Raw genomic sequence first — 18,560 nt, 5'->3', positions numbered from 1 at the left:
TTATGGTTATCATGACGCGATATCTTGGCCGAGTACATTACTTTCGTTTCACATCAATTAATTGACAATGCGGACAGGTATATCTTGGAATAAGCAACTAATTCTCTTTGGAAGTTTCATCGTTTTTTCGGATAAGAAATCGATGGACGATGATTATGTACTTAAATAGAAAATCTCGATGGCCGTTTCGCGTTCGTTCCTCTAATTAAAGTAGCTTCGAGTAGGAAAATTCACTTTCGTTGAGATTGCCGCGTTTAGTGGTGGAAATCAAGAGGCGATATTTATGATCCTCGATGTGTATATATATATATAAATGAAAGGAAAAAATATATTTTTGAATAGTGCGTTATTGGCCATAGTCTTTTAACGTTAAACACGTTATATTTAAACGTTCGTTCGCACAACATTTTTTTGAATAAAATAATTTTCGTCAACTTTCGTTCCATTTTTTTTTTATAAAAGCTTGTCGTTTAGGAAACTGTCGAACAAACTTGCAAGAACTTTCGATTCTCAATAATTTATTTTCATAATGCATGGTAATACGAGTTTATAGGGAGAAACAAATTTTTTTAAAGAAATAGTAAGTAAACGTTTAGAAGTATTTTTACGCTTTTTGTTAAAAGTTCAAAAACAATTAAATTTCTAAAACATTTGTTTTTTTTTCAATCAAAAGTTAGAACATGATTTTGGACATGGAAAATAAATTTCATTTCGCTAAAAGAATTATTTTCCAGAAACTTGAAAAAATTTTTCTTAACTTTTCATCTTAACATACATCTATTTAGTTTACTCAATAAACCTAATTACCTAATTTACAAATGATCAATAATTAAATTTCGTCTAACGCTTCCTAATTCTAAATATCTTCATTTTGATCATATATGCATTATGACTCGAGAGGAAGTGATAGCGTGATGCGCACCAATTCCCGGTGATTCGACGCGAAACAGCCTCTAAGATCAGTCAGTATCTCTATTTTCCTCTTCTTCTTTTTTCTCGTTTTATTCAAGAGAAAACCGTCGATTCTAGCAGTACCTACGCAAAACAATGTTGTCAAGTCCAGTTTAAACAGTTGCCGTACAAGTTGCTTCTGTGGAAAGAGGGAAGCTTTAAAAGACGTTGCCAATGGATAGATGTCTCCATAGTAGGATCGGTGAAGTGTAGGATCTAGTTGGACGTGGTACGATCAGCGAGATGAGGATCGCGTGTGTGATCACGGTGAGTGCGAATTGTTACACGACGTGGTGGAACGACGAAATGAAGAGATCATTGTGATATGTTTGTACGAATATTCTCGAAAGAAGTCGATAAAAATACGTAGATACGATCGATGACGAATGTTTGGAGAGAAGAAGATCGCAAACGAAGATGATTTTTTGACATTTTGCGTCGGTCGTGACACGATTGTGACATAAGAATGTTAGTTCGATGTGTAAACTCGTGATTCTATATTGGTTTATGGTTCCGTTTCATCTTATTTATTTCTTTTATTTCTTTTCTTTAATTGGAGAAGAACGGAAAGATTAAGTAACCTGAACAATTTGTATTTAATATTAATAATTAATAACATTGGAAAATGCGAGGCTAACGGATTTTTATTCTCTTTTCATGGTTGCAGATTTGTGCCGCATTTATATCAACATTCCTCGGTGTAGAAACCGTGCATTCTGAAAGGTACGTTTCCTTTAAAAATTTTTAACGATGCAACTATTGATCAAAAAAAAAAAAAAGATAAAAATAAGTAAATAATATAAAATTTTATTTAAAATATAGGAGACAAAAGTCAAAGGCCCACTTGCTACAACTCGAGTCCGTAAATAGTACAAATTTCAACGTCAGCGAGATAACGTTCACCACTCTTCAACCGGAAAAATTGTTCAACCAGCACGAAACATACTCGAATACACCAAACGTGCACAAACTCGCCTCGCAAACGAGAGGCGCAGCCAAGAATATCTTAAGGATTCATTCGACTCGTTCGATTCAACCGCGATCGTATCCGTTGAATCGATATAAGGTGAATCGACGTCGAAGGCAGCTTCAGCATTCGGCCGCGAAAACAAAATCGTACGATATTAAGGAGAACTACGTGGAAAATCAACAATTCGAAACCATACAGGGGCCTGCGGCAGCTTTCGAGGATGGATCGATTCGAATCGAGCCTATTTACCGAGTGAGCAAGAGCAAAAACATCTTCGACTCGATCGTTGACGTGATTCATAAAATAATCAATCCATCGAAAGCGTTGGGCCCTTTTGTCGGACCGTTCCATTTCCCAGGCGTGGGCGACAAAGTGTACATTCGACTTTTGGAGCCGCTTAACTCGAAGCATCTGGTGATACGATTGATATCGCATTCGCCGATCACAGAGATCCAGTCGACGTTCGAGAAAAATATTCTTCCGCCCAGCGAGTTGATAGAACATCCCGAAATTTCCTCGATCGATCACGAGCCTCTTTCTCTGCCCAACAATGAACTGTTGAAATCGTACGGCCAGCACAGCGACGCAATTCATTTATCGTCGGACAGTTTACCATCATCCAGTAACAATGTAGGTAATCAAGTCAAACTGACGAATAATTTTGGCCAGAAAGCCAAGATTAATTCCGCGGAAAAGCACAGTTTGAGAACGTATAAGCTGAGTTTTAAACATGGTAACGTGAACGGTATCCAAAAAATCAGACATCATAAGAGGAATCCGTCTTCGATAACAAAAAACAATATCAATCATATTTCTCGTTCGAAGCAGGCCGGTGAAATAAATAAAGATAATCTTCGATCGGACATTTATCAAGAATCGGCGAATAATTCCAGCAGCGAAGACGATTCCAAGCTGTTGACCGTCGATTTCCAACAAATTCAGCATCCCATAAATGCTTCGTTGTTCGAGCAAATATCTTACAACACTCCAATCACTCCGTTCGAATCATTCTCAAGCGATCAAATATTCTCGAATCCTCGAATTCAACCAACTTCGATCAATCGACAAGTTCAATCGTACAACGAATCGACGACACCAAAATACAGCATCAAATTTGCGAGTAAAAACATGAGATACCTTAACCTAGACGGAAGCGTGGAGCCCGCCATTAAGAAGAACGGCGATGGCGGGGAATTCAAATCAACAGAAATGGATCCCGTCGTCTCGAAAGTGCCTAAACCCGTCGATAGCCATTGGAGAGTGCTTCGAGGCGTAAATCTACGATCGAAAGAGGCAATAGTGTCGGCGAATAAACAGAGTCATGGAGGTTCTCGAGAAAGAAGCGATCGCAACGATGATGCGTTTTTTAGAGGCGTCCCGGAGGTCTAATGATAGCGCGATGAATTATTCACGAGGAAACACAGTCGCGATAAAGGAGCAAGGGTGTTGTTTGGAAAAAAGAAATGGAAAACAAAACGAGATCTGGATTCGACGAACAATGTGGAATAGAGTCGAATATAAATAATTCAGGGGAGCAGCGTGGAATCCATGTCGAGAAATGGATCGCAAAACAGTTTGAAGTCGTTGCAAGTTCATTCAGAATGATGCATTAAAAATATTCTTTAAACAAATAATCTTAGTCTTTAGTATAATCTTTTAGAATTTTTATTTAGATTTATTCTTCTTTGTTATTTTGCTTGTTGACTTTGTTATGATTCTTCGGTTAATAACACATTTATTTCTTAAGATTCTTTAGTATAATATTAACGTATGAATTGTGAAATAAATAAAAATGTCAATTAAAATGTATTAAAATGAATAAAGAATTGGCGCCATTTATTGTGAACAATTATAATATATTGCGAACAATTATAAGAATAGATAGAGTATAAATATTTTTGTTAAAATAAAATTTTATCAAAAATAATTGATTTGATATTGTTTTATTATTTATCCAGAGAAACTATTGTATATTTTAAATATAGAATATCAATCAGATATTAACTATAAATTATAATTTGTTCAATATAAATCTTTAGAATAACATTTTTGCTGATTGTAGATTTATTTGGAACGTGAAGCTCTTGAAATATTGAACATGATAAATTAACGTGCTCTGATTATTTTAAACAGAGGATCCGTTTAGTTGAAATCTCTCTGGAAGCGTGTAAGATTTATAAAAAGGTTAAACTTTGAGAAAATCAATCTATTTTAGAAATGAATTAATCAGAACGATACTAAAAACGATCGAAATTTATATGTGATTATGCATAGATAAAAAAATTCATTAATTATTTCTTACAATTCATAAATATTTTATATTATTATTATTATTACATTTTAACATTTCACACTCGATTAATATTCTAATTATTTTATAATTCAATTATTATGCATCACGTAAAAGTGAACACTTGGTTTTTTTTTTTTTTTTTTTTATCTTTTACTTTCTATTTCACAGACAATTTTCACTATTAATTGATCAGATGCATATGTAAATTGATTAAAACGCGTTTAAAACTTTCTTAATAGCTTTGATAATTCGTTTTTTCACGGTCTAACTGTAATACAATTGTATTAAAAGAGTAACTTATGCGTGACCTGTTCATAATAGGATTACACACGATGGAAAGTGAAGTTGTTTTTTTTTTTTTTTTGTTTCATTCGATCTTGGTGGAACGATCAATTGCCATATTCTTCAAAATCACTTTCTTCATACGATTATTTATACAAATATTTTTTTAGATATTATCTCTCTTTAAGAAAGATTAGAAAATTGATTATCGATAATGTCTATATCTCGTGACTCGTTTTATTCGACGTATCCGAATAGAAAGATAAGATTAATATAAGATTTACATCAAGAATCGCGAAAAATATAATTAAACGCTATTCGATTTATATATTAATCGTTTCACTCGTATACATAATTAATACAATGTGTGATTTATCATTTTTACGAAACTTTTAAAACGTTTTCCTCTTTTTACTTATGATTTCTTTATTCTGTTCAAAGAATCGAAACTATCGAACTTTTTAATCTTATCGACAAAAGATAGCTTAAGGGGCCAATTTTGTTAAAAGATTTATATATATTTATATTATAACATTCCACGTGTATAAATGTTGATTGTCTTTTATTGCATATTAACTTTCAGTAGCAATAATTTTGTACTAATAAGAAAATAAGAAAAAATTTTTATTAATATTTTCTCTTATAATATATTGCAATTAAAGATAGTTTTAATTAGTAATTTACACAACAGAAGAAACAAATTCAGTCAATTAAGATTAAGTCGATAATGAACCAGTTGGAATTGTTTTTAGATTTAAAATAAATTCTCTCTGGTTGCTTCCAATCCCGTTAATGATCTTTGTTCATTAAATAAAAATGCGCGTATGCCACGAATCGAACAATTCTGATTCTCGGTTGGATGCATCTCGAGGAAGTGTTCCTCCGTTTCCTGAATTCAGTTCTTCGATCACTTGTGCGCGGTTAGAAACTCTTTTATTATCTCGAAGAGCAATTTCTTGCTTGCAAAATAAATCGATAGTTATTTTGTGACTTTGTGAGAACAGTTAATATATTTAGCGATATACGTGTATATTTCATAGTAAAAGAATTTAATAATTTTTAAAAAATTACGATATAATTGGAGAAAATTATAAAATATATATATCAAAATAATTAGAAAAAGAGATTAAAGAGAAGAAAAATAAATTATTCATTGATCTTTCACCTCAATTGATTTTCAATTAATTATTATACTTTAATAAAAAAAAAAAACTAAATAATAAGTGAAATCGTTAAATTTTAAAGTATCATCAGAAAAAATATGATTTTAATATTGATAATGGTGATTATCTAAATTAGAAAACATTTAACTGATTTGAATGTTATTAATGAATATGTCATCAAGATTTTATTGAATTTAAATTATTAATTTTATTAAATTTAATCTGACTGAAAAATCTTTTTAAGTTAAAAAGAGATTTTTTTTGGTTATTTAAAATATTCAAAAATATAAAGATTCTGTTCTAATAAAAATGAGAATTCTTGGTTGTTAAGTTTAAGTCAGAAAATATTTTTACTAATATCTTGAAAATTAAGAACAAATACATATAGAAAATCTTAATTTTATTTTCATGTTTCAAAGTTTTTCACCTAAAACTAATTATTTCAATAATGAATAAAAAAGAATATTTTTCTAAAAAGAAAAAGAAAAAGAATTAATCTTGAACGAATTAATCAATTTGCAATCAGTTTGAAAAATTAATCCAAACAATAAAATATGAATTATTTTACCTGTAATTAATTAAAATTTAACAATCAATTTTGAACGCAAAGATTCATATTTTTATTAAACTAACGATATAAGAATTTTTTTTAATAAAAACATTATTCACGTAATTATGAAAACGAGTTCGATTTTGTTATTTTGCTTGGGGCAATTATTTTAATAATGAAAATTAAAGACAAACTAGTCCTGTAAGAAATTACAGGATTTCTAAATTGATATCCATTTTAATAGAAAATTGCATCGATGACAGATATCGTGAGACGTTAAGTACCAACTCCTCGGTTATAATGGCGTGCATCGCGTGCCAGACGAACTCTCGTCGATCGATTACTCGGTACAGTAGAAATTCTTACGCATGTCTCGCATGATAACAAACGCAAACACTGCAATGTTGATTGTTTGGTGAAAAGCAGAAAAGTGAAAAGAACTACGAAAACGCAGCTACCCTGCACGTTGGGCGGAGTTTCTCAGAACATTTTATGGAGACGATTCGCCTCGCTAATTTCAGCTGCATGTATATAAACGTAAGATTTGTTTCGATCGCGAGCAGAGATTGTCCGTTTCTCAAAGCTTCCAAGCGGTTAAATATCTTTGCAATCTTGGCAAAGCGTTAAATTTTCTCGTTTGTTCTCAGAATGAAACGAACGTTTTTGGTAAGAAACGAAAGATTTTTATTCGATTTTATTTCGACGTATTTATTTTTATTCCAAGCCGCTTATTTTCCTTTTCTCGTATTTCACAGTATGCCATTGCTTTATTGGCGTTGTTCTCGCTGCTGCAACAACCAACCGAATCGTGAGTACCCGAGTTTTTGTTGTTGTTGTTGTTTCAATCGTACTATATTATATTTAATCTTATTTTTATGTGACAGGAAGAAGGTGATTATCCATGTTCCTTATCGGGTGAAGAACGTGAAGCACGTGCACACGATTTACAAAATCATCCCGCATTATCGCGAAGACAAGAAGGAAGATTTCGAGGAGGACGATAAATATGAAATTTATTAGGAATAATTTTAATTAATTAAGTAGATAACATAGCGCATAATATAAAATTCAACCCAACGAATATATTTAGTAGAATTCAAAAGTGTTCAAATATATATATAACAGATCTCAAAAGATGTTTTACCAATATTAACGAGTTTATTTAAAGAATAAATGTATCTATTTTCTGTAAAATCTCACTTTTTTCCAACAAAGAGGAATAAAAATTTTCAAGAAAACTTTATCTTTTTCTTTTTACATTCACGTTAAAACAAGCAAAGTAAAAAAATAGAGAAGCAACCGCAGTTTATTGAACAATAATCCTCCTTCCGGCGTGGCAATGACCTTACCACCGATCACCGTTGACACATTTTTCCAAAGGCGTGCCATTCGAAGCGGATTGGCAGACGGAGCATATCTCGAAACGGCGAAAGTGGTCGATCGTCCGTAAAATTCCCATCATAATCTCGCAATTTCATAGTAATCACCGTGATAGAGGGCGGAATATAAACGAGGAGCGTCCTACGAGATGCCAAACGAAATTGAACCGCTGATCCCGACGTTTCATTTCCTTGGCCATGGTAACGAAAAAATGGGTAATTAGAACGATCCATTGCAAAATTATATATAATTCTAAATATCAAGCGAATAAAAAGCGTCCAAACGATCTCAATTTTTAATCTACACGTTTTTCCCAGCAACACCTCAACTACTTATGCTTCCTTCTGCTGAACCAAGCGACGATGCACGGGGTAACTTCAAAACGGTGAGTCATTTCCTTTCCAATAATCCACCAATTCTTCTTCGAATTCTTAACTTACGATATCGTATCGCTTTCTCCATTACTCTCGTTTTCTCGAGAGCACAGCTCATTCCCTTCCCCTGTTTCCAGCCTGCACCTGAAGATCCTCGTGCCGGACGTGATCAACCACCACACGCACACGAGGACGGTGCTCCTCCACGTCCACGTGCCAACCACTACGCCTAGGAGACCGAAAACCTACAAGAAGCACGAGTACAGCTCGAATTGGAGCTCGTGGAGTCGCGGCCGCTACCGCAATCACAGGGACGAGTACGGGGAGCACGAGCTCGATCACGAGAATTATCACGACGAGAAATCGGCGAGAGGTGGGCCGTTAAAGCCCAAAGACGCGGATCAAAAACGGCGCAGGCAAAAGTACTTCCCTGCCTACGATTACCGCAAAGAGTATCCCTCGTCTTTCGACGCGGAGGGCAACGATTTGGAGAAGGAGAAGGAGCGTGACAGTTACGCGGTGCACGAGGACGTGAACGACGTACCGCCAAATACGGAGACGGTGTCGTATAATTACGAGGAAGGGTATAGGAAGGGAGGGGAGGTGGAGAGCGGGCACATTCGGGCGGATCAGACGCACAAGTTCCACGAGGATCATCACGAGGAGCAAGGGGACGCGGAGAACGATGGTTTCAAGGACGAGTTTGAAACGAAAACGGACGCTGGCAGGTATTTGGTCGACGACGTGGAGTACGAGAACACTAGGGATAAACGTCATCATGGTCGAAGAGGAAGAAAGATTCGCAGGAGCGTAGAGGAGAACGTGGAATAAGATTGGAAAAATTTGATCAATTTTTTATTGATTCTATTGGTTAATTGATAAGTAAGCGGGGAGAGAGGGAGAGAGGAAGTGATACGATATAAAATAGAAAAATAATAGAAATGGGGAGTGATCTTTCAGGTACACACGCAATTTAATCAATCTTTCTCACGACATAATTATACATTAGATTCATTCGAGCCGCGATATAATATTATAATAATGGGATAACAATGTTAAGAAAGTAACGATATTTACATTAACAAGTTACGAACGATAATAGAAAGACTAGGACGAGAGGTAAGTGGCAGAATGATAAAAAGTCGATTGGCATTTCCCTGGAAAACGTCAGTCAAAATGCGGAAAAAAAAAATGAAAACAGGGATTAAAATATCTATATCTAAAACGTTTTCCTTTAAACGTGTGAATACGAAAGTGCGTATGGTCGTGTTTGAACTTCGATGTACTTTCTAATAAAAGCTTCTCGAAAATGGAAGCTTTTATATATATATTCTAATTTTCTTTTATTTCTTCTATTTTCTAATTTAAAATCTCTTGAAAAGAATATAGAAAGTTGGATAACCGCATAATTATATATACTCGATAATCATCGCCACCATTGGAAGGTTTCTCTTAATCATCAATCACGTTCTTCTCTAATCTTAGAGAAGATACAAATACCTCTGATCGCTTCTTACCGATTGAATCTAAAGAAAGAAAAAAGAAACTTAACGAAAGAATCGAGATTTTCTTTCTCCACAACGATACGGATAAAAGTAGGAAAACCAATCGAGCTTCTCCAAAGAAAACTACCGTTCTCCTCCCAAAATTGGCACGAGCCACTCTCGTTAATGGCCACCCCAGTCTTCGTGGCCTCCTCCACCAAGGCCTCCTCCAAATCCACCGTGGCCTCCGCCGAATCCTCCACCGCCCCCATACCCTCCGCCAATATCGCCGCCGCCATATTCGATGTGGCCTCCACCACCTCCGCCGCCACTGTATTCAATATGGCCGCCGCCGCCGCCGCCAAAGTCGCCGCCACCTCCCAAGTCGTGGCCACCACCGCCTCCGAAATCGCCACCGAAACCGCCACCACCGTGGCCACCTCCCAAATCTATGGGGTGACCGACCGTGTACCCTAGCACCTCGTATTTGTCACCACCTCCGCCACCGTGATGGATGTGCTTGGTGATTGTGTGCGTGTGATGGATGGTCTTGATCTTGTAGGGCACGTGGATCACCACGTGATCGCTGAAAATTTTATTCGAATTATTTCCAGGTAAAAGAAAAACGAACGACGAATTTAAAGATGAAGCTCACGATCTTACGCGTTTTAATGGAATATTAACGTGTGTTAAAATTTATTAAAGTTTTACATGGCACATTGAAAAGATCTTTTTTCGATCCAATAATAAAATAATTATTTTCATCGAGTAACATTTAATAATAGAGGAGAAAAGTTTTTAAAGTTTCCTTTTAATTTTTATTTAGAATCTTATTTTTATAATAAAGGAACAGAGAAGTAAAAATTCCACCGTCGTTGGTGTACAGTGGTTAGTTTTAATCATTGCTGTCAAGAAATCTTTAGGGATACATTTATATCGCGGTATGAAAACTTATAGAAACTTGTATATATAAAATTAATTATCATTGATGCTATATTTTATATATCGATTATATATCTCTTGTAAATGATAAGCGTTGAAATATATTAACTCGAAAATGAATTGTCTTTCAATTAATTTTTTGTCAATTTCGACACGGACGATCGTGCGCGTAATGACGCGGAAACGACGCTTCCTGAATCATTGGATAGGAAAGAAATTCGTTCTGGTTTTATTTTTACGTTCGATAATGGTTCTTGGGGGAAAATTGACCATCGATAAGCAAAATATCTAGAGAAAGTCGTGACGCGTGGGTCGACTTCACGGTTCGTTACTCTGATTTATGATTGCGAGTAGATAGCTACACTTCCGCTTGATTATAGTAAATGGCAAATAACCGTGGACGACATATTACATATGGACGATAAAAGAAACTCACTGTCCACCATGGTGTCCTGCTGAAGCCAAATTGAGCAAAGAGGCAACCACAAAGACGGCCTGGAGAAAAAAAACTCGATTTAACTAGTGCAGAAAATTTCTGAATATTACCATTAACATGCAAAATGTATATCGTGTATATCGAGAGAAATTTAAGCGAATTTAAATTGCTACTAGAATTTTCTTGAAGTAACTTTTTAAACGAACATCATATTTGAATAGAGAAATTTTAATCTAATACGTGGAATTTTTTCTCCAATTTTTTCTAACATTCTCTTAGTAGAACAATTCTTCTGAGAAAATTTCTCGAGAAAATTTTTAAATTTTTTCTAATAAAAGAATTTTCTCGAAATTCTGTATTTTTCAGTTAAAAAGAATCGTTAAATTTTATTATTCATACTTTTTCTAGATCTCTACAAAAATTCGTACAAGTTTTTTTACTTTATTTAAAAAGTAAAAAATTCATGAAATATTGTGACATATCTTGGAAAATAAAAGAGTAGTAAATAGAATATTTTATTCAAAGACACTGAGAATTTTTTTTAGTAAAAGAATTTTTTCAAAGCTAAAAATAAGAAAAACATTAACGAAATTTTTTATAATTCTTAATTCACTTTTCTTCTTCTTATTAAATTTTTATTTAATATATTATCTTGAACTTGAATTATATTAATACCAAAAATTTCGCTAAAATTCACGTTAGCAATCGATTTATTCAAAGTGATTGTATATCTAAAATTTTTCGAACTTTCGTTCTTTGCGTAAAATTTATTTATCCCAAATTCAGTTATTCTCTTCGAATTTACGCAAAACGTCGTGTTTTCTAATTTTTACAAATCAAATTACCAATAATTCGCCAGAGGAAAGAAAAATCTTTTCAAATTTCCCGCGTAAACCTTCAAGTCGAATTTCAAGCCGAGAATTAACTTACCGCGAGCTTGGTCATCGTGTTGCTCTCCTCTACCCGTTTCGTTAGTTTAAAGACCAGCTCGGAGGAAAATAATAGAGGCGAACGACTACCGGTTCCTTCTTCGCGATACAGTTGGCGGTTTCAACCGCAGTTTTGATCTGCTGACGGTTGTGCACACGCTCGCCGCTTTTATACATGTACGTGATTGGAGTTGGATAAGAATGAAAGGGAATCTTTTGCAAGCGTAAAACTGATGCACGTGAAAGGAGCCGTCTAATAGAGAAGACGTGGCAAAAAACGGAGGACCAGCGCACCCCTCCACCTAAGTTGTTTACCCTTCACCTCGATCCCATCGTTTTGTTCATTTCCTCTTCTAGACGTTCTTAGATCTGTTTCGACACACCTTGCGTCTCCACCGCCTTCCTCACCGCCTTTGCCACATAGTGTACTGTGGTCTTTTTAATGAAAGCTGGTTGGGTGAACGGCCAAGATCAAGATCACCGTCGTAACACGACGAGGTGGGTGCACTCGCGGTTTGTTTCACTCGTTTCCACCGTTTGGTTAAGGAGATGAACGTCTGGGATGATTCTTTTTTATCGATCGAGGAGAGACGATCGAAAGTAATGGATACAGATGGGTCACGATCGAGCAAATGAGGTTATGTTACGTGAACCGTAAAACTTTTCCGCGTTTTCGAATTTTTTATTCTTATTTTTGTTTCTTTTCTCTTTTGGATAGATTTTATTTTTGAGGTTAGTTTTCTTGAGATTTCGGATCTTCGTGGAGAAATTTTTGATCCACGTGAGGTTTGCAATGAAATTTATCGTGTTCTTTGGATTTTGAGGATTTTTAAATTTGAAAGTATTTTCTTCTACAAAATTAAAATTCTTTTTTTTTATTCCTCTTCATTGCTATATCAATGTATACTTATTTTAAAACATTCAAAACAGCGAGTTCGATTATTCCTAATATTAAATTTTTTTTTCAGATTATGTTAATCATCAATGATTTAATTAAAATTCAATATAATTGATTTAATTAATTTAAATAAATTTTGATAAATTAAACAATAACTATACTTCTCAAATTCTTCGAGAAAAAATTCTCTAATATCGAATCAACCGATTTATGATAAGTATTTATTTATTTACACATCAATTTACACGCAAGTTTTAGAATGTAAATTTTATTCACAGGATATTAATTAAAAGTCATAGAAGTAATAATTCACATAAGAGATAAACAAATTTTCGTACAGTGAATATCTTGAGTAATATCTGCTGCATAAAATATTTTATTATTCCATCAAAATGAAATGTGTTCATCAATCTCATCTTAACTATATAATAAAAATAAATTAATAAATAAATCTTAATTGAAACTTATCTATAATTTCTGAATCTACGAAATCATCGAAAGCATTATCTTATACATCAGTCGTATAAATCAGTCTCAAAAATTTGCATCGAGGACGCAATATTTTATTCAATTGTTTCAATTTTGAAATCGAATCAGAAACGTTTTTTACAACGTATTTAAATATAAAATAATTTAAAAATAAATAAATGCACGGTTCCATTTGTAGCATTTTATGCATTGAATTTATTATTCTATTTAAAAATTGCAATAGAAAATATATTAGCAAATAGTAATTTAAAAATATGTTTTTACTATAATTTTATATATCTCATACGGAAGAATAGCATAGAGTGTTATATTAGAAACATTCTGAATTCAGAAAGAGAGATTAATTTAAAAATAATTTATTAATGTACCATAAATTTATAAACTCGAAGCAAATAGGAAAGGAAATTAATTAAATGTCTTAAATCTTAGTTACCTTGGAAAAATATTTATATTTTATTCTAAACGAGTATAAAAACTTACAAGACAGTAACTAATCAGCTGATTAAGAAACATGCGCTTGCACATAAAGTAATAATTAATTATTTCATAGTTCATCAATTAGTTTCATAGATAATCAATTAGCGATTACAACTTGTTCCCTTTCTTTTCTTTAAGCTGTATTGATGCATATTTAGTGTTTGGATAAATAACTTTAAGAAATATGATGTTGATGATTTGAAATTTACTTTAAATTATACTTTCAACTATAATGATCAATTGCAATATCAGGTATAATATAATAATTTAATTAAAAGAATGAAAGCTGACTCTTTTATGTGTCTCCACTATTAAGATGCAGCAATTGCACGTTTTAATAATTGATTTAATTGACGAATAGAATCATAGCCAATAAATTGCTAACTTTTATTTAAATGTATATACATATATACAATATATACAGTTATGCATATACATATTCCATATGATGCTGTTACGATAGTAATAATTTAGTAGATAACCGATGTGAACTTGATCTTAAACTTGATCTTGAGTAAACAATTGCGTGGTCAAGAGTGTACAGTCGATGGAATCGATATAAGAGATGCATTTGTATGAATATAATTTCTAAGATTGCTAGGAAGATATAATATTATGTATTGAGAATTGTTTATAAATATTATTTAAAATATATTTAAAAAAAATATTACAAAGAAAACAACAGTTTCATCCTCTTTGGAACTCTTTGATTTATTTTGATTCTCATTAAACGATTTGTTAAATTTGAATAATATTATAGTAAGTATTTGCTTTCGAATTAATATTGAATCTTGAATTTTTTTTGTTGGTTATATTTAAAATTTAATATATATTATAAACTTGAAATAAAATCTTACAGCAAATTCTTTTTCCATAATGGATTCAATCACGAAAAAAATTTTATTTATTAATCCATCGAATTTTTCCAATTTTTTCCAAAGAAAAGTATCTTTACTTTTTTTATTTGCTATACGATGCAAAAAACTGAGGACAGTGAAAGTAAAGATTTCACTCTTTGAAAAATGAGTTCAGATTGTTCTTTTACGAACAACGGATTCACAACAATTTAAAAAATATCGGCAATTTTTCACGGAATATCGGCTCTCCGCAATATACAGATCTCTAGATAGAATCAAAGTATTTTCAAGATTCTTTGCCGGAGAAAATGTATCTCTTTCCCCGAGTTGGAAGTTTCTTCTTTCTTCGAGCAACGGCGTTTTCGTTTCACCGGGGCAGGTGTTTCCTTTCACGAGACCAAGAATGAATCCATAGAGGGAGGATCCATAGAAATCGTGGCCTGTAAATCGATCCATCTGTTCTAGGATCGCGTGCACCGTGCTCCGCACGATCACAGAGAAAGGGAAACCGATCGTCTCGCCTCGTAAAATCGGCCCGCACTCCGGATTGCGCATTCCGATGGCGGAGCGAAAACAAAAACGAGCAACGCGTTATCCCTTTTTTCTCGAGGATCGCGGGACCGTGACAGTGAAATCTCTACCCGAGGAATTCGATTCTAGAAACAAGGAAGGTTAGTTAAGGCGTGTTTAACGATCCGTGAGGTTTTTGGGTATTTGTGAACGAGCTCGAGAGTTGTGTCACCCATGTACAATCCTGTTCGAAAGTATTGGGATAGTTTGAAGTATTCGAAATGAATTTTAAATAAATTATAATTAGATAGATATATCTAGTAATTTTTTAATTGGCTTATTGTATCAACGTAAGTATTATTTCGAGGAGCTTGGAAAGAAAAATTCTTTTAAAAGTTATTTAATTTGTTATATTTCTTCTGGGCTAGGTTTACTTCATTGTTTCAACATTTCTTTGAATTCTTTCTGTCCAATCATATCATCATCAATAAGCTTTAAAGAGTTATCGTAAAGAAGAGATTTCAATTTTCAAATCTTGTGTGATTTAGTTATTGGAATTTTCAATATCTTTACGTATAATTGATTGGATTTTTTAAATTTTTGAGAGGAAAAATATCTTTAATTTTCTATTTGTTACACGATGCAAAAAACATCTTTGAAGAAAACAAAGTCAGAGCTGTGAAAGTAGAGATTTCACGTTTTAAAACACTGATTCGATCTTTTTTTTTTACGAAATTATAATAATTATGAATATCGTTGTAATATAATTAGTGTAATAAAGCTACAAGATATAAAGAACAAGCACGAAAAAATAATAAACAAAATAAGATAAAACCGTCGATAACAAACCAATGGTAACAGATTTGTTCTGTAGGATTATTGAAAGCGAAAAATTTGCAAAGTAAATAAGATTTTGATTAAGTATTATTCAATTTCAATAAATTGCAAATAAAATCTGAAAAAAATTCACTATTTAAGAAACAACCAACAACGAATTAACAAAATATTCTTCTCAAAAGATTCTCTTACAATCATCATTCTTCAGAAACTTCATTCTCTTTCTCATTTTTCTTGACGTAATAAACCGTTTAATTAAACAAAGCTCGCGTGAAACTTCCGAGTTAATAACGCTTTACAACCACGCGAAACCACGTGAAACCAGGAAGTTAATCTCTATGACTCACGATTGCTTCTTCTTGTGATCCTTTTATCGCATTTCCAGCAAGACGGACGAATCGTTCGCCGAGACCGATAGAAAGTAACAGGATCAGCAGAAAGGACCTTGATCTTCGATTCATTAAACGGTCGTTCGCAGAGTGAAAATCTTTCACTCGATGGAATTCAAGTGTAAATCAATCAATACGTATTTTGCTGTTACTTCGATGTTATGCTTCCCCATATGTATATCTTGCTAATAAAATACTTTAATATTTTAACGCAGCATTTTATAACATATTTTTAAATTTAATTAATATTATAATATATCGTTTATAATATTATTTGACGGTGGAACATTGTATTTTTATCTTGTATAGTGTGCATATATTGTATTTTGTATTTTATAGAGTATTTTACATTTCTTAAATTTCTTCAATTCGAAATTCGCGCCATTCGATGTTATATCGTTCATAATATTATTCGATAATGGAACATTGCGTTTGTAAATAAATTATCATATGTAAATAGTTTACGTAAATAGTTTAGCATAATGAATTCTTAGATTTCTCTATTAAAGTCATTTACTCTCTCCGAGAAATTCGTGTCTAGGTATAAATTTACCAAGAATTCTTATAAATGATTCTTTACTTTCGTGCTTGTTTAAATTGCGCACGATCATCAAATGTAAATTATTTTCATTTTCTTTTTTCTTTTTTTTTTTTTCTTTCTTATAATTTAGAATCCGTTGAACTCGTGATGTGAGATGAATCATTGTTAATATCGCAGGAATTTAGAATTTTTTCCCCTTTATTTTGTAAATTTAAATAAAATATAATAAAATAACGTGGAAGAAAGATTATTTCTCTCGTTCCAATTTTTAATCATTAATTAAAGTCATATGAATAAAGATGAGATAACTTTTTAATTTATATAATTGATAATTGTTATTTGCTATTTTTTATTCGTCATTATAAACATTGTGCCATGTATGTACAAATATAAAAATAAATCATACAATAAAATTTCTTTAAAAAAAAAAAGAACAATTTTCGCCTCGATAAAAGCACTTTTGCATCATCGTGAAATTTCAATTATGTCACTGCTTACATCGTGTCGTCTCGATATAATTAATCAAAACACATCTCTCTTGGCAGTAAATTTCTACAACGTCTGTCTCAACGATGGCTCAAGGTTATATGCTCCATCAAGATTTTTTATTTACTTAGATGGAAGATAGTCATGCAAGAAGAAGGAGAGATTCCCGAGGAGGAGAGAAAGTGATCGTTCACAACATGTGTAACTCCTAAATCGATATTACTTCTTCTTTAGATTTCACTATTACCGCATTATCAAGTACTGATAAGCACGTATAGACTTTTGTGTTATTAATTAAAGATATATATATATATGTATGTATGTATTTTAGCAATTAAGAAAATTGCCACTAATCAATTTCCTTCCTCTTTAAATTAATCGTATCTCTCTCTTTTTCTTTTTTGAAATTAATATTACTCCTCCTAGTTCGATCATAACAGAGATTTCTGCGATCAGAATCGAGAAAATATCAATTTACGAGACTTTCAATATAATCACTTTCACCCATTTATCATTTTTTTTTTTACCCGCAATTTAAAAATCGCAAATAATTTTGACGAATAGGTTTCAGAAATGGTTTTTCCTTCTTTTGAAAAGCAGTTTGTAAGGAATAAGCCAAGCTAAGATTTTTATTTCATCTCCCAGTTGTATCTCCCAGTCTGATTAGCATGTGTGGTGATTGAGATATGCGAACACGAAATTAGAGAGTAGACATAATACGATATAAAAGAATAGTAGATATGAAAGAAGAATTCAACGAAAAATTAGTTTCTTCGAGCGGAGGAAGAAGAGAGGAACGATGATATTTCATCCATTACAAATCAGAGAATCGGATTGATATATAATTCTCTTTTTTCTCGATTTTGTTTCTTACTTCGATTAATATAGGCATAGAACTAGTTCGAATTATGTGAGTGTAAACGTTAGCTGCTTGAAATGCGATAGGGATGCATACGAAAGTAGGTGATTGAATTTCTCAATAGAATTCTCAAGTGACTTGTCAGTCTTGAACAATCGAAATCATTCTGAAATTATTCAAAATTAGCTCGAATCTTTTTGATCATTATTAGGCTTAATTGTCACGTTACAATAATGTATAAACATCTTCCCCAACTAAAATTTCTACGAATCTAACAATTCTCAAATTATTAATTAACATTAACGATCGTTTATTTTATTCAAAAATATAAAATAAAATAAAAAACTATCCATATTTTTAAATACACATTTTCTTCGTTAAAAAAGGATTCTAACAAAATTTTTCACGAATATGATTAGAAGAAAGCTTAAATAAAGATTTTCTTGATTCTTCAAACATGATA

At 32.6% G+C, this 18,560-nt stretch overlaps 3 protein-coding genes across 7 annotated transcripts; 2 read left to right on the top strand and 1 right to left on the bottom strand.

Moving 5' to 3' along the window:
* The first annotated feature begins 195 nt into the window (after nt 1-195).
* On the top strand, nt 196-3,852 carry LOC108001623 (uncharacterized). 5 transcript variants are annotated; one of them, XM_062073741.1, is made up of 5 exons: nt 196-580; nt 901-962; nt 1,033-1,218; nt 1,619-1,674; nt 1,774-3,852. In XM_062073741.1, exons 3-5 carry the CDS (start codon nt 1,195-1,197, stop codon nt 3,308-3,310), a joined length of 1,617 nt encoding a protein of 538 aa, XP_061929725.1. In that variant the 5' UTR covers nt 196-580; nt 901-962; nt 1,033-1,194; the 3' UTR covers nt 3,311-3,852. The 5 variants fall into 5 exon arrangements, with proteins under 5 accessions (XP_061929725.1, XP_061929730.1, XP_061929735.1 ...); XM_062073746.1 differs by having other exon boundaries at nt 1,030-1,218; XM_062073751.1 differs by lacking the exon at nt 901-962.
* Nucleotides 3,853-7,264: 3,412 nt separating this feature from the next.
* LOC108001589 (uncharacterized) lies at nt 7,265-8,798 on the top strand. Its single transcript, XM_017062646.3, is given in 4 exon segments — nt 7,265-7,787; nt 7,789-7,804; nt 7,907-7,974; nt 8,101-8,798. Coding segments are annotated over 4 exon segments (828 nt in total). The 5' UTR covers nt 7,265-7,737; the 3' UTR covers nt 8,795-8,798.
* A 119-nt stretch (nt 8,799-8,917) lies between these two features.
* LOC108001626 (ctenidin-3-like) lies at nt 8,918-11,915 on the bottom strand. The gene is made up of 3 exons (XM_017062704.3): nt 11,756-11,915; nt 10,826-10,884; nt 8,918-10,033 (listed from the first exon to the last, which is right to left on the bottom strand). Exons 1-3 carry the CDS (start codon nt 11,768-11,770, stop codon nt 9,631-9,633), a joined length of 477 nt encoding a protein of 158 aa, XP_016918193.1. The 5' UTR covers nt 11,771-11,915; the 3' UTR covers nt 8,918-9,630.
* Between the last annotated feature and the right edge of the window lie 6,645 nt (nt 11,916-18,560).

This window comes from Apis cerana, linkage group LG1 (genome assembly GCF_029169275.1).
Source record: "Apis cerana isolate GH-2021 linkage group LG1, AcerK_1.0, whole genome shotgun sequence".
NCBI lineage: Eukaryota > Metazoa > Arthropoda > Insecta > Hymenoptera > Apidae > Apis > Apis cerana.
The sequence above is the reverse complement of the archived record's forward strand: the minus strand, read 5'-3'. Positions and strand labels throughout refer to the sequence as shown.

Bases quoted from the DNA above. Each gene is read 5' to 3' on its own strand.
- LOC108001623 (XM_062073751.1), top strand. From the start codon at position 1,195: ATGAGGATCGCGTGTGTGATCACG. The intron at 1,219-1,618 runs GTGAGTGCGAAT...TCATGGTTGCAG, and splicing joins GGATCGCGTGTGTGATCACG to ATTTGTGCCGCATTTATATC. The intron at 1,675-1,773 runs GTACGTTTCCTT...TTTAAAATATAG, and splicing joins GAAACCGTGCATTCTGAAAG to GAGACAAAAGTCAAAGGCCC.
- LOC108001626 (XM_017062704.3), bottom strand. The intron at 10,034-10,825 runs GTGAGTTTCTTT...TAAAATTTTCAG, and splicing joins GCAGGACACCATGGTGGACA to CGATCACGTGGTGATCCACG.